The following is a 14,560-nucleotide window of genomic DNA, read 5'->3' as shown; positions in this document are numbered from 1 at the left end:
ATTAAAAAATATTTAAAATCACATAACTTACAAGATGTTAAGTGAGTTTTTAAAAAAAACTAGGAAAATTTTACGATCAACCCCAAATTAATCATCCCGATTGTAATGTGTCAAACAATTTAGTCCTTTGAGAGTTTAAAATCCTTCCATTAGTCCACGAGATTTCAAAAAAAAAAAAATCGTTAATCCCTGATTTAAAAGCACAATTCACTTTAGTCCTTTTCTGTGCAAAACTACCGTGGAAAATAATCAAAAAATTAATTTCTACTTGTAAAGAAAGTATGGGTTTATCCGAGTATTTTTAAATTCTTGGAAACTAAAATTCCCAACCATTCAATCTTGAGAACTAATGTGGAACTATACTCAACAATATTATATTTTAATCTTGAACGTTCTGGTCTAATGGTCAATATCTATCCCTCTCACTCAATACATCTTCTATGTATTGATATCTATAGTTGCTATACTTCCTAAAAGATAACTAATCTAGCACTAACATACTGGCTAACAGTTTTCATTAAGGGACCGGTTACAGTCTAATGAAATGCCAAAATGCACCTATGGCATACTACACAAACGGGTATTATCTAGCTCCACAATGAAACTAAGAATAAAAATTAAATTAGGCGCTTACAAAGTGAGAAGCTTTAATATGTGTCAAAGAATAAAGCTAGAAGAGTTACTCAGTAAAAAAGAATTGGCAACCCTTGATGCCCTTTCATGGAAGACAACTAAACAAAAGAACTGACATTTATATAATGTACCATATAGCCATTATATAAAGTACAAGTCCATGAATCATTTCTGATTCTTTTATGATACAAATTTGATTTCTTTCTAATCTTCAAATCATTTCACACTTCATCCAAATAAAGTAAGTGTTAATCAACTTCTATTTCATAAGACCTTTATATAAATTACAACCAAAGCAAAAACTGAGCACCTCCAAATTCAAAGCTTAGGTACAAAAATTTGCATACCGGAAAGCAATTCATACATTTGGTGTAGAAATAAATGTAACTTATCCAGGTAAAAAATAATAAATAAATAAAAATATAAAATTAATTAATGAGGGAGGGAAGAAACTTACCTGGCTGGATAACCAAGAGGTAATTTTGGTGAAATAGAGACTAAAGCTGCCAAGACAGCAGCCTGCCCATGGAAAGAATCGAGCTCAAACTGCAAATTGCTTCCCTGAAAATAAGGCACTTCGTCAATTCATAAAATTAAATTTTCAGGTGTCTTGATTGGAGAATTTTGAATTTTTTATGGTTTCTCTCTCTTATTCATCCATGGCTTCTTCCGCTGGTGTCTCTTCTGACCTCACTTTTTTGTCACCATTGTGTTTGACCCATCTATATATGCTTTTTTCCCATGGAAAAGATGGTTCTTGTTAGTTTATTTATAGTCATGGTGGCTCTTCAACAATTACATCTTTATCCACTGGTGACATTCTTTAACGGTGATTTGCAAGAAGAGATTTACATTGAGCAACCTCCCAGATTTGTTGCTCAGGGGAGTCTTTGGGTTGGTATTTCGTCTTCTATGTCGTCTTGCAAATCATTAGCAATTTGGTGTCTCTCGAGTGTAGAAGTAGATATTTTCACTAGGTCTTTATGGATTATATTAGTAACAAGCTTTTGTACATACGATTTGTATGCACAGCTTGAGGGGGAGTGTTAGATATATTATATCTTTTATCTTTATCTTTTATCTTTTAGTTAGTTTGTTATTATTTCTTATTTGTATTTTGGGCTTAGCCCATATTTCTTCTATTATAAATAGAGAACCCTATGTGTGTATTTAACACAAGGGCGATTAATCTCATATATAATTTTCACTATATTCAACACTATCTATCACATTTGTGAATAAGCTATGGAGATTTCTCATCCTTTAGTGTTGTACTCTCTTCACATAACCTTTAATAAAAAAAATTAACAACTACAAAACATGCAATAAAATATAGATTATGTAAAATTTGACAAACTTTACCTTTTCAAAAGAAACGCTCTCTCTTAAAGCAGTAAGATTGGTCACCCCATATGAAGTTAAACCACCAACACAAGTGGGATCAACTTCAGCCAATGTACGTAAAGCCAAAGCAGCCTCAATTCGAACCTGAGAATTTGCAAATTTAGAACAGATATGAAAGACAAGAAATAAATGCCAAAACAACATAACCATGCTGTATTTTTTGGAGGTGCAAAAAGAAATCCACTATTTTTGACCTAATCTAGCTTGTCTTTTTGGACAAGCCCATCGGGGCAGGCCCATTTGGATAGTTCTACGTAGGATGTTACCACTCTGGTACCATGCTGAGAACCAAAAACCAAGAAAGAACATAATAACTTTCATGTCTTGAGTACCCACATGAAAATTCTTATTTATAATGAAGAAGAAATACAATAGTAAAGAACAAAATCAATATCTAATAATTAGAGATACTTGATAAAATATTCCACATCAAATCATATATTATCTCTATTTAATATAATGAAATATATATATATATATGGTGTGTGTGCGTGAGCACGTGTTGTACATAAATATTATGTAAGATGTTGAACATATATTATTATATTAAACACATAATTCATATATTTATATATTTTTTCATATTTTAGTGAGAGACATTATCTAATCTTGTTGTACCATACCCCAGCAACCCCCTTCTCCCCACCAAAACAAATTACATTGGGACAACATGATACAAGGTTAACCATATCCTATTGGCACACGAAAGAACTTATGACATGACAGGATCCTATACCGTCCTATCTCAGTAACCAAACACTGAAAACCTTCAAATAATAATGTTAAAAACTCCAAAAGGAATCATTTTCTTCTCCACAAACAGCCATCCTAACTGAATGTTAACCATATTGCTTCCTTTCACATTTTCCCAGAAGAAACTATTTACAAGGCCAAATCATTATATTTTCAATTATTTCATTTCACCCCAAAGAACAATATCATGTGTTAAACTTAAAATTAGTCTTGAATCCAACATGAGCAAGGATATTAATGTATGAGAATAATAAATTGTATCTATATAACATATGCTTTCATGAGCTCACTAGTTTTGAAGAATGTGACACAGCTGCAACTACAGTGTTGTCAAGAATTTCCTTAAATTCAAATGGAACCTGCACAGGGAATAACTAAAATAAGCACACCTTGAGACATCCCAGTCCATCGTAGTTCCTGGTTAAAAAAATGTAGATTTCATTAGCAAATTGAAACATAAGCTGGTACTTCTTACCTCTCCCACTGTCTTTAGAGTATAAGACAGTGTACGCAAGGCTGCCACTTTCATGGAAGGACCTGCCTCGGGTGACTGGAGCTATAATTTGCCAAAAGGTGGGAAAAAGGCATTAGATTCCACATCATTAAGAAGATATCGTAGCTGAATACTTAACTTGAAAAACATATGGCAACTACTAATTTACTTTAAACAAATTGTACCTGCTTTCCCAAAAAAACCAAAAAGCTCCTTTGAGTAGGTTCAGTCATTTGATCAGTTACAGCAACACGAAGCACATAAAGAACACATGCCTGAGACAAGAATTAGAAATTCTTCTCAACAGTTTAAAATGTTGAAAATATTACAAACCCTAAACCTAGTTTAGAAGAAAGAAGCAAAAGGCTAGTTCGCAAACCAGTAGCATCAGATGCAACCCATCAAGGTCTTGACAAGCTTTTTGCAAAGGCTATAAAGTGTATCTTTTTTAGCTACTCTCGCATTTAGAAAGGGTATAAATGTTATTCTCTCTCAACTATAAGTATTATATGTTTGTTGATGTTACTTTCTTTGAGGACACATCTTTCTTCATGTCCTCTATGAAACATTCTTCATCTGTTCATTAAGTTCTTCGTGTATCATCTTGTGATCCATTGATTATTTCTACTTCCTCTCAGACTCCAACTCAAAATGGAGACAATATTGTTCCACCAACTCTTCTAACATACCAGAATGGAGCACAAATAACTCCATCCTTGCCTACAGATCCTAGTGACTCAAATCCTCCACTGCCAAATTCCTATTCCATGGATCCTTCTTCCTCTTTGCCTTCTCCTTTTTATAATTTTTTAAGTTATCATCATTTGTCACCTTTGTATTTCTCTTATAGTTTCTCCTTGTCTAAATAATTCTTCTAAAATCCAAACAGGGCCTAAATAAACAGTAAAATTGAAAAAAAAAAATTAGTGGCATTATTTTCTTTCTCCTCCTATTTCCATTTGTCTATCTTAATGAATACACAAACAAAATTAACTAAAAGCAAAAGGAAATTAAAAAAAAAAAAAAATACCAAGGCATGGGCATCAACAGAAGTTTCAGCACGGAGCATTTCCATAACTTGCAGTGCAAAATTTTGGAGCTCACTGTCAGGAAGCAGATATTTTATGCGAATGACCTGCAAAGTAAAATTACCAGAGTAGTATTCACAATCAGAACAAGTAAAAATGCACTTTAATATTCTCGTGTAGCTGCTGCCAAACTACTAAAGGGGACAATCTACGCATATGTAAAAAGAATATAAATAAAAGATCAATACAGAAAATCAAAAGTTTTTCAGTCATATATCAACCACACAACAGAAAAGTGAGTACAAAGTGAATTTTTCAATTCATTTCCAATTTGCTTCCCAACCTTGATGTGTTAAGGTGACTTGAATTAAAGTGTCTGGATAAAAGCACTGTTTATCAGAGGAAAAAAAAACTTATATTATAGAAAAGGATGAAAAACAGTAAGTGTTCCATAAAAGAAAAACAAAGTAGCAAACCAAAACTAAGAAATAAAGACAGTAAAAAGAAAAGGTTTCACTAAGTAAACAAACTCAGTACTAGCTAAACCTTAAAAACAGCAGAATAAAATAAGTGTCCCTATTACTAAAACAGAAAACAATACAGGGTTCAATGTTCTGAGAAAATAACCAATCTACCAATATCCACAAGAATGCCTTTAAATAAACTGCAAGCTGAACATCTATCAAAGAAATGTGATTCACCTGTAAGAAGTATACCCATGCTAATGTTAACCCAACCCGAACATTCCTAGACTTCACTCCACTAACTGCAATGGAAGTAAAAAAGTCATCACATGCTCACAAACAATGTGAAGTAAAAATGAAAGCTGAAAATATAAAAATAAGACAGTTGTAAATTTGTAACTTTTACATGAATTCAGAATTTATAAACAAGGCATGAACTCCATTCTTTACTTTGGGTTTATAACTTCTATTAATATATTTAAATCAAAAGGCAGCAATCTGCAGGGTATAAATTTAACCAGCACATACAAAGAAAAATAATACTCAGTTGAAATACAGAAGATGTGGGAAAATAAAAATAAAACAATCTGCAGCCCTTTTGAAACGAATCTGTGTTCATATTCAACTAACATTAAAAGCAATATCCATTCACCCTCTCCTTTCAGACTAGCAATGACCAGAAAGAGCAAGGCCCAATTAGCTGGGTAATGGGCAAAATCCCTTTTTTGCAATTCCATAACAGAAGTTCTAAGTATTGGTTCCTGTCATCCTAGAACTCACTTGCAATCATTTATTTTACCTCCAATGATCAAAAAGAAATACCAGCATTCAATGCATTTCATCAAATACTGTTAGAAATCGGCCAAAATGGAAGAAAATCATAGAAGTGTGGGAAAATAAGAGAAAGTGAGGCAGAGAGAGAACAGAGTACAGAGATGTAGATTTGGCCCAGAATTTTACGGCCTAAAAGTTACTTTAAAGTTAAAGTAAAAAAATGAGAATTTTAAATAAAGTAAAAGTTGTTTGGATGTTTTAGCTTAAAATTACATTTAAACGAAACAATTTGTTTCAATGTCTCGCGAATTAGTTCAGGATGAGATAGAAAAAGATAACATATGCAACTATTTTATTTGAAGGAATTGAACATGTGTAGGGAGTTGACAACAACCGACGCTTAACAAATTGAGCTACAGCCTCTTAACCCATGCAGCATACTTTTAAAAACTACTTAAATTTTTCTTTCAAAAGCTACAATTCTCTTTTTTTTATAAAGATTTTCTGAGTTTTTTGCTCAGGTTCAAGCACATCTGAAAAAGATTAGAGGCAAACCGCCTAAAATCATGGTATTTTTGCACCATCTTGATAAAAAAAAATACAGTCATCTAACAGAGCATCAAACCTTTTGTAAAGACCAAAATCAAATGCTTCTGCAATCCACCTTCTAGTTTTTTTGCTTGATGTAAAGGACCCTTTCCCTTTGGTTGAACCTAGAAAATTTTGAAGGGAAAGTATGAATAATGCAAAACCAAGGAAAAACCAGAGAAATACAATAATAGAGACCTGTGCTTCAGGATTCATTCCAAGAGCAAGCAAGGAACCCAAAGTTTCAGCAAAGGCATCCCGGACAGATGATATAGGATCTTCAAGTGCCTATCAAAAGTAGAAGTAACAAAGAAATGTATAGAATACTATAATTTTGCACCAAGCAATTGGCACATTTACAGGTGAAAGAGACAAAATTGAGACAAAAATACCTGCCTTGACACAGTAAGAGGCTGAATTGTCGAGTTCTGTTACACCTAAGCCTGGACCTCCAATGCTAGCAAATGCCTTCAAACATCTTGCCGCAGCTATTCTCACAGCAAATGACTTATCCCCAGTGGCAGATCTCATTATGAGACGAAATGCCTCTGAATATGCTGTTGAAGCAGCACTACCACCAGAGCCTTCTAAGGCATTCCGAAGCATATATAATGCTTCTTGTCTAACAAACTCCTTATGTTTGATACATAGCAAATTCATTAAAGAGAGCACAGTCAATTGTAATAGAACAAATACCTTTCTCAAGTGACGATTGAGAAATGATGCAGAAATGACAAATGCAATAGATGAAGAAAAGTGAGACAAATAAAGGCACTTCGTCAAATTGAGAGAAAGAGAGTGATGATACAACTAAGAAAAGCTCAAGTTCTACTTAGAAGGAATTTCAGTGTTTTTGTTTAATCATTAATGAAATTGATTTTATCTATCAGACTAAAAGTTGACATTCTTAAATAGTAGTATATTGAAAGTATTTACAAGCTTTAAGATTCCCTTATTATTTCCTAAAGAACTTAACAACTATAATCACTCTCTTATTCACTTTCTAATATGTGATCAACCTTTTTGCTCCACACTTCTGTGCCATATGCCCACATCTAAACAAGATGTAACTACAGACACATCGTTTATTTGTTCCCCTCTTTTCATTTTCTTATTCTTATTCAGCAATTTTAGTACAATATCATATACAGGTGTGATCAAGTAAATTTCATTAGTTTGATAAAGTCTTCTGGTGATGTTAAACACATTTCCTGCAACCTCAGGTCAAAACTTCTAATGGTTACTGCCCAATAAAATTGTATCTTTTCACTCAACAGTTTATTTACCGGTATTTCAAAACATGTTAAAAGTAAATCAAGTAACAAACTTTCAATGTAAATAGATACGGAAAAAGAATCAAAAAGAAAATAGTAATTAAAGGTACTGCAAGGATCACAAATTTATAGTTTTTTCTTAGGCATAAAAAAACAGGCATGCATAAACCAAGACAATTTTTTATCTATGCTTTGCATATCATTCAGTTATTAGAAATTTAAACATATGAACATAAACTTCGTAAGGAAATACCTCGTTGAACTTCATAAGTTTAGTTGCTATGATAGTTGTTTCGAGTAAACCTGAAGTGATTCTTCTGCCAAAGTACTTATACAATTCTCCCAAGCATTGTGAAGCACCTATAAAATTATGTTCAGAAAAATATGAGAAGTAAAAACAAAAGAAAAGTGACAAGATCTGAATAGTTAAATGCAAGAAACAAGAACAAGACCATAACACTCCAGAAAAAACATGCAACACAAAAATTAACACAACTATGAAGCGTGAGAGTCAACTGATTTGATGCCAAAAACAATCAAAAGGACACCTACAAATAAAATTGATAGCCACTTATGCTAAGATTGTTCGTTCAGTCCATAAATTCCTTACTGGCTTGCTTTGTGATAAGCTTGCTTTAATGCCCTGTTTTGAGGCTCTCTGCTTGGTTTATTCATAGAATTTGAGATACAAAAAGCTCCCCTTTTTACTTGCGGAAACTGTAATGTTCTGGCCTTGCGACTTAGTGGCAAAATGTTAAATATTGTTTTCTCTAGGGAAGACAATTATCACCTTTCATACTTGTACTTCTCCCTATCTCTCAATAATGTCTTTTTGGCTAAAAGGAACATATATTTAAAGTATCTCTCCCAGGTTAAAATCCAAATTGACAAGATCCAACATAAATCCAGAATAAAAACAGGGAGTTTCCTTATTATATTTGGCAAGGACTGCTACATTTCATTTTCTTTCTTTCTTTTAAATGTCCTAAGATTAGTCAGGAGTATGGAAGAAGATGAATACATGGGAGCAATGTTCTTCCTCGTGCTCCTTATTTTCCTTGATTTATGGAAGTGTCACATCTTCCCCATAACTTTTTTATTATTTCTCTTTAATTTCCAACCGTTTATGGTGACTTATTTTAAAGCTTCTAACAACAAGGAAGCGGCCTATTTTTTTCATCTTAATGAATTTCTTATTTTAACAAAAATAAAAAATAGGCCAAAACATTATGGTGATGTGACTGGTTGAGTGTCTCCTTGCTCGAACATTTTCTCACAAATATCATTGTATTCATGGCTTCTCCCTAATGCTATTCTCATAGCTTCTTCAGGATAAGGCTAATTACCTTTGCAATGTAAGGAGGGTAATTTAATTTGGAACAACCTTTTGGTGTTCATAGGAAACATTGTGTGTATCCTTGTACTTTAGATCAGGTTTTAGATGTATAGTTACTTGCTTTGTCCTAAAGGTTGTAATAAAAAATGGCACAACAAATTTTGAGGCAATGTATAAGTTATATAGCCCTTTAGTTTGTAATTGAAGTGCCACGATAGCATCCTTAAGGGTGTGTCTTTCCCCTAAAATTGTTATGGAATAGAAATGCGCTCATTGCTTCTTTTTTATGTTTGTGCTCATGACTACTTCAAAGGAAAGACACAACAATTTAACTACACAAGTTTTGCAGTATGATGATTATAAAAATATTTGGGAATCCAAGATCTATCTAAAACATCCAGAAATCTTAAATCTAGACAAACCAGCAATTTTCTGAGGTTCATTCCTCTTCCCATCTGAAAGGAAGCCCTGAAGGCTGCTTGCTCTGGAGTAAATTGATATTGAATCTCCCTTAGATATGACCTTTGCCATCGCTACCGATGCCAAGTGACGCACCGGCCGTCGTGCACCAAAAACAAGCAGGGAATACAAAGCATCCTCACATCTCCTTTGCCACAACAAAATATTCTCCTGGAAACCATATTCTAAAACATTAGAATTTGACAATCACCGCTGATCTAGTTTCGGGAATTCAGGCTAAAAAAAAGCGCCAAAAACCAAAAGAATAACATTAAACCTCGTAATAATTACAGAGCTCCAGTATATAAACAAGAGTTCGTTCTGAAAAGGCAATAAGAGTCGTATCTTAACCATGATCTTATTCTTAGCTTGCTCTCAGCGTTCTATGTAGAATGCATTGAATTTTAAACTATAGCTAAGTCAGCTCATCACACCATGATAGCGCGAAAGAAAAAAGCAGGAACGGCTTATCCGAACTGCCACGTGCAAATGCATATCCCTCTGAATTCTAAATCTCAACTTAATCTACTGGAGATATAGATTCGAGAGGAAAAACTGTGAATGAATCCAAATTACGTAAGGAAAAAACAGTGAATCAGCGGAGTTTTAAATCAACAAATATCGAACTAGTGAAATAATGCAGAAAAACGAACGAGCAAAGAAGAAGAAAAAACAAATCCACAGCAATGCAATGGAAAGTTTAAAGAGAGAGAGAGAGAGAGAGAGAGAGAGAGAGAGAGAGAGAGAGAGAGAGAGACCTTAGTGTCCTCGTCGATGGCGTTGATGAGATCGGAGAGGAGATCGAAGCAAAGAAGTGGCTGCGGTGATTTGTGAACGGCAGATGCCACTATAGATTCGAGTTGCGCAACCAGCACCCCGAATCGTGACAGCGGCGCCGCTGGCGCCGCCGCCGTGTATTGCTTCGCCATGTAAATCGAGCTTTTCTTCTTTGCTGCAATGCAGAGTGTATCGCGAGAATGTTTTGATTAGAAGATCGTTCGGGGACTTTTGCCTGGATCCGGCAAGATGGTCTGGGAGTGTAAATGTTAAATAAATTACAAGTCATCACATTTGAGAGAATTTCTCTATACAAAAGTTGAAAATAAAATAGTTTAATTGAAATTTTTTTTATTAACCTTTTCTGTATTTGTTTAGTAAAATTTGCGTTTTATCAAATATCTAACATCACCCTAACTTAAATTACAAATTTAAGAGCCGGTTCTTTTCACTCAAAATTAAAAGTCTTTTCTTTTTTTTAAATGTTGTAAAAATTGTTTAATTACATATTTACTCACCTAAACTAAACACGAACCAATTTCATTAGTTATTTTATTTCATTTATATTTTTGTTAGAATTTTCACGACCAAAAATAAAATTAATTTATAATATATATATATATATATATATAAATCTCATAAATCGGATTTTGTGAGTTAAGTTAAATTTAAATCTATTTGTTAATCTTAACCCTTATAAAATTTAGAATTATTTAACTTTAAAAGTGCTTTGATAATCCTATCATTCAAAAATTATAGTAGGAGAGTATTGGTCTCTTTATACCACTCAATTTAAGACAATTGAAATTGTATGCCTAAAGTTTTAAATATATCATATGTCATTCACGTTTTACTTGCATTCATGTATTTATATATCTTTTTTAATTTTATTTTCACAAAGACCGCATCCTAAGAATCTCAAAGTATATTAAGATATATTGTCACACATACGACCAAGTCACTAATAAATTTCACCACCATGGACTTGCTATAAGGAGTTTAACATTAACATAATTCTTGTAATTATTAAAAGTTTTGTCTCATTATTTCTAATTCACATGACTTTTATTTGAGTTCAATATATAATACAAAAATGAACATTTTTCATTTTATGATGATAATAATACTAATGGTAATAAAAATATACAATAATACAAAAGATAATTAAAATGAATAATAATAATATTAATATAGTAATGACACTAATAATAAAATAATAATAATAGTAATAAATAAATAAATAATAGTGATGACAATAATAATGATCATTGTTATTTTATTAATATGATAATGATAAAGATGAAACAATGACATTAACTATAATAATACTGGTAAATATTGCAACAAATATGGGAATTTGATGACAACAAAAAAATAGGGAACGGGTAGGTGTATTACGAGGTGGTTTAAATGTTTGAGAAACCTAAAAGAAACTTAAGAATGATGTTTTTTATATAATAATAAAATGTTTGAATAAGGGAGAGTAATTCGTTTACTTAGTGAATTTGAAATTTTAAAATTTTTGAAGTAAAAATTATTAGTTTGAACGAGAACCTAAAAAGAGGTTTAAAATAATAAAATTTTAAATTAAATAAAAAATTGAATTGTTTTAATTAGTGAGTTCCTCTTTATTAGATGTCAATTTGTCTCGTGTTATGAGTTAGTCCCAACTCATTTTTAAGTAAGTTTTTATTTTATTAGTTGAAGGTTCAAACATTGTAGATCAAGCAAAGATAAAGCATTTTATCTTGAGATAACTTGACTTTACCCATTGATCCATAATGATTCAAGTCGAACATTCGATATGGGCAGGCTCACTTTGACCTTAATTGATTTGGTTCAGACTTCGTTTTAAACTAACTCAACTTAATATTTAGATAACTCAAATCAACAATTTGCATTCACTTAACTCAACATTTGACCTGTATTGAATCAAGTTGATTTTTCAACCTAACTTAGTTGAGTTGACATTTTACTAGGTCAAGTTTAGTCAATCTTCACCTATGCCGACTCAGATCAACATTTAGCCTAAGTTGACTCAACTTTATTTTTGGGTGGAGCGACTTAACTTGACTTTCAATCAGCTGGACTCAACTTAACTTTTAAATTGAGTTTACTCAATTCAACCTTCAACCCTTTTGGTCCTAGGTAGTTTGGCTTAATCTTTAGCTCGATTTAACTTTCGACCTGTGTCGACTCCACTTCACCTTCGATCGGATCCGACTCAACTTAATTCTTCAACTCGACTGACTTGGATCACCTTTCAATCTTGGGCTAACTCGGCTTGACCTTTAGTCTAGACTAACTTATTTTGACCTTCGATTTATATTGATTTATCTCGATCTTTGATTTGGGATAACTCAATTTAGTATGAGATGTATTTAACTCGACTTAAACTATATCAAACTTAACTTGATCTAAACACAACCTAACATGAATTTAACTTGGACAACCTATTTAACCTAGTCTAACCCAACATTTTCTATCTTGATCTAAAATCAACTTGCATAAACCACACATGAGATAGTTTTGACTCATGAGATTTTTGTTACTATTTTTACTACATGAAATTCTTGTTATGTGGAGTTTTAGGGTCTTTAAGTTTTCTTTTGAGTTCGACTCACATAGATCAAAGCCAAATTGTGTATGTATTAAATTGATAACTCTATTCTCTACACACCTTAATTATATACATATACATATTGAAAAATATTAAATTGTTAAATGTTATTTTAATATTTGAATTTAAATAATATTTTTTTTAAAATTAATTTTAGAATACATAGTTTTAAAGTAATTCTTTTTATCTAAAACAATTTAATTACTTTATCTAAATAAGAAAACTGAAATGTAAGATATTTTAGTTACTTTATCCAAAAAAATATATTTAAAAAATTACAAATAATTGAAATATAATGTTTTTTTTATTTTTTAAGAATTATCCAAACACAAGATTAAAATACATAAATAATTTGATACAATATTAGAAAATTTTAAGCTAACTCAACTCACATTCATTTGGCTTTATCTCTAAGGGACTTCTAATATACAATATAAATAATATATATAGTTATCTCTAAGGGACTCTAATATACAATATAAATAATATATATAATTAGTTAAATGGTATATTAAAAGAATTAATACTTCACTTTAATATTTTTCTCTATTTTCTTGGGATGTTTTGATAAATAATTCGTCATTTCACATTTATCAAATTCACCTTAATTTTGCTAATAACAACACAAATGGCAGCTACAAAAGCAAATTTAAAAAATTAAACTCAGTCGTAATTTATCATTTTATACTCATGAATCCATCGTGGTGACAATAACATATGTGATTGGAAAAAGTGAGGAAAAAAATAACAATAAAAACAATAAGAAAAATAGAATGGCATTGTTCTCAAAGTAACAATGATAATGAAAAATAAATATAAATATCACTAGAATCAATAACAAATTATTACACGGTGACAATACAATGATGAAAGAAAAATGATTCTGGAGAGTGTTATGAAAAAAGATAAAAAGTTACATTTATAACCGAGTAAAAAAACCATAAATTTGTCTAAACTTGGACATTGAATGATTATAAAAAAAATATCCTAAATTTATAAAATAATCACGGTTCAATATATACAACTTAAAATAACAAAAAAAAAATAGCAAACATAATGGTATATTTTCTATAACTGGAAACATTCTTAAAATTCATCATTATATATTATAGTTGAAAGGCAAAACTAACAATCCTCTCCAATTTGATAAATTGATATTTGGACAATAAAATTTTTACATTTATTTGATATTATCTTTTTTTATTTTTTACTTTTTTTTTAAATATAAAAATTTATTTTTTTATAACTATTTTATCTTATATTATATTGTATATTTAATAAATATAAAAGTGTTACACCCAACCGTTATTATTCCAATAGAGGGATACTTAAAGCTAGATCAAACCATATTCACATGCTTAAAAAGTGAACAATTTTTCAACAGTATCACAGCATATTGTTTGTGATGGAATCATTAACAAGTACAATTACTTCAAATTTTGGAAGATGAGTTTTTTTTTTTTTTTTTAACTCGATGCCCATAATGCTTGCATAGTGGTCCTTGTGGAACAATTACGTCTTCCTTGTAAAGTATATATCATTCCATTTGAAGATGTTCTCTGACCCTTGTTCCTTTCTGAAGAGTCTCCATTGACACTAGAATATGGTTGGTCAAAGACCATGTCTAAAGATAGAATAAAGATAACCCACAACAAGGACCACCTCTTTCACTCATGCCTGTACCTCTCACAACTTAACTCTAGGTACAATAGTAACAGAATATGGTACAAAAAGGAATAACACCACCACCATATCTATCTAAACTATTTCAATTTTCTCAACTTTTTTCTTTAATGTTTACTTATATATTGATGGAAGAATCTTATAAATTAATTTTCAATTTAATATATATATAAGTGAGTTGTAAATTTTAATCTTCTATAAGTTAGATATGTGAGATTATTTAGGTTTAAGGTTAATTCATTAATCGTAATATCATCGTCAGATTAGATTGTTG

General features: G+C 31.3%; 1 protein-coding gene across 4 annotated transcripts in view; it reads right to left on the bottom strand.

Annotated features, from left to right (window-relative positions):
- Positions 1-10,260, bottom strand: part of LOC108321691 (protein SWEETIE) — a 40,046-nt gene extending 29,786 nt beyond the window's left edge. For 2 of the 4 annotated variants that reach the window (XM_017553514.2, XM_017553516.2), the window contains exons 1-13: positions 9,965-10,259; positions 9,170-9,377; positions 7,665-7,771; positions 6,534-6,770; positions 6,336-6,425; positions 6,175-6,262; positions 5,013-5,077; positions 4,314-4,418; positions 3,469-3,558; positions 3,266-3,346; positions 3,081-3,149; positions 1,996-2,121; positions 1,091-1,194 (exon numbers count right to left, since the gene is read on the bottom strand). In XM_017553514.2, the coding sequence (XP_017409003.1) occupies positions 1,091-1,194; positions 1,996-2,121; positions 3,081-3,149; positions 3,266-3,346; positions 3,469-3,558; positions 4,314-4,418; positions 5,013-5,077; positions 6,175-6,262; positions 6,336-6,425; positions 6,534-6,770; positions 7,665-7,771; positions 9,170-9,377; positions 9,965-10,135 (1,541 nt within the window). In that variant the 5' untranslated portion in view covers positions 10,136-10,259. Of the gene's footprint in view, positions 1-1,090; positions 1,195-1,995; positions 2,122-3,080; positions 3,150-3,265; positions 3,347-3,468; positions 3,559-4,313; positions 4,419-5,012; positions 5,078-6,174; positions 6,263-6,335; positions 6,426-6,533; positions 6,771-7,664; positions 7,772-9,169; positions 9,378-9,964 lie in introns of all 4 variants that reach the window. The other 2 variants (XM_017553517.2, XM_017553515.2) reach the window with 2 other exon arrangements.
- Between the last annotated feature and the right edge of the window lie 4,300 nt (positions 10,261-14,560).

Source organism: Vigna angularis, chromosome 2, assembly GCF_016808095.1.
Source record: "Vigna angularis cultivar LongXiaoDou No.4 chromosome 2, ASM1680809v1, whole genome shotgun sequence".
In the NCBI taxonomy this organism is placed as follows: domain Eukaryota; kingdom Viridiplantae; phylum Streptophyta; class Magnoliopsida; order Fabales; family Fabaceae; genus Vigna; species Vigna angularis.
This window is presented reverse-complemented; position numbering and strand designations above follow the sequence as displayed.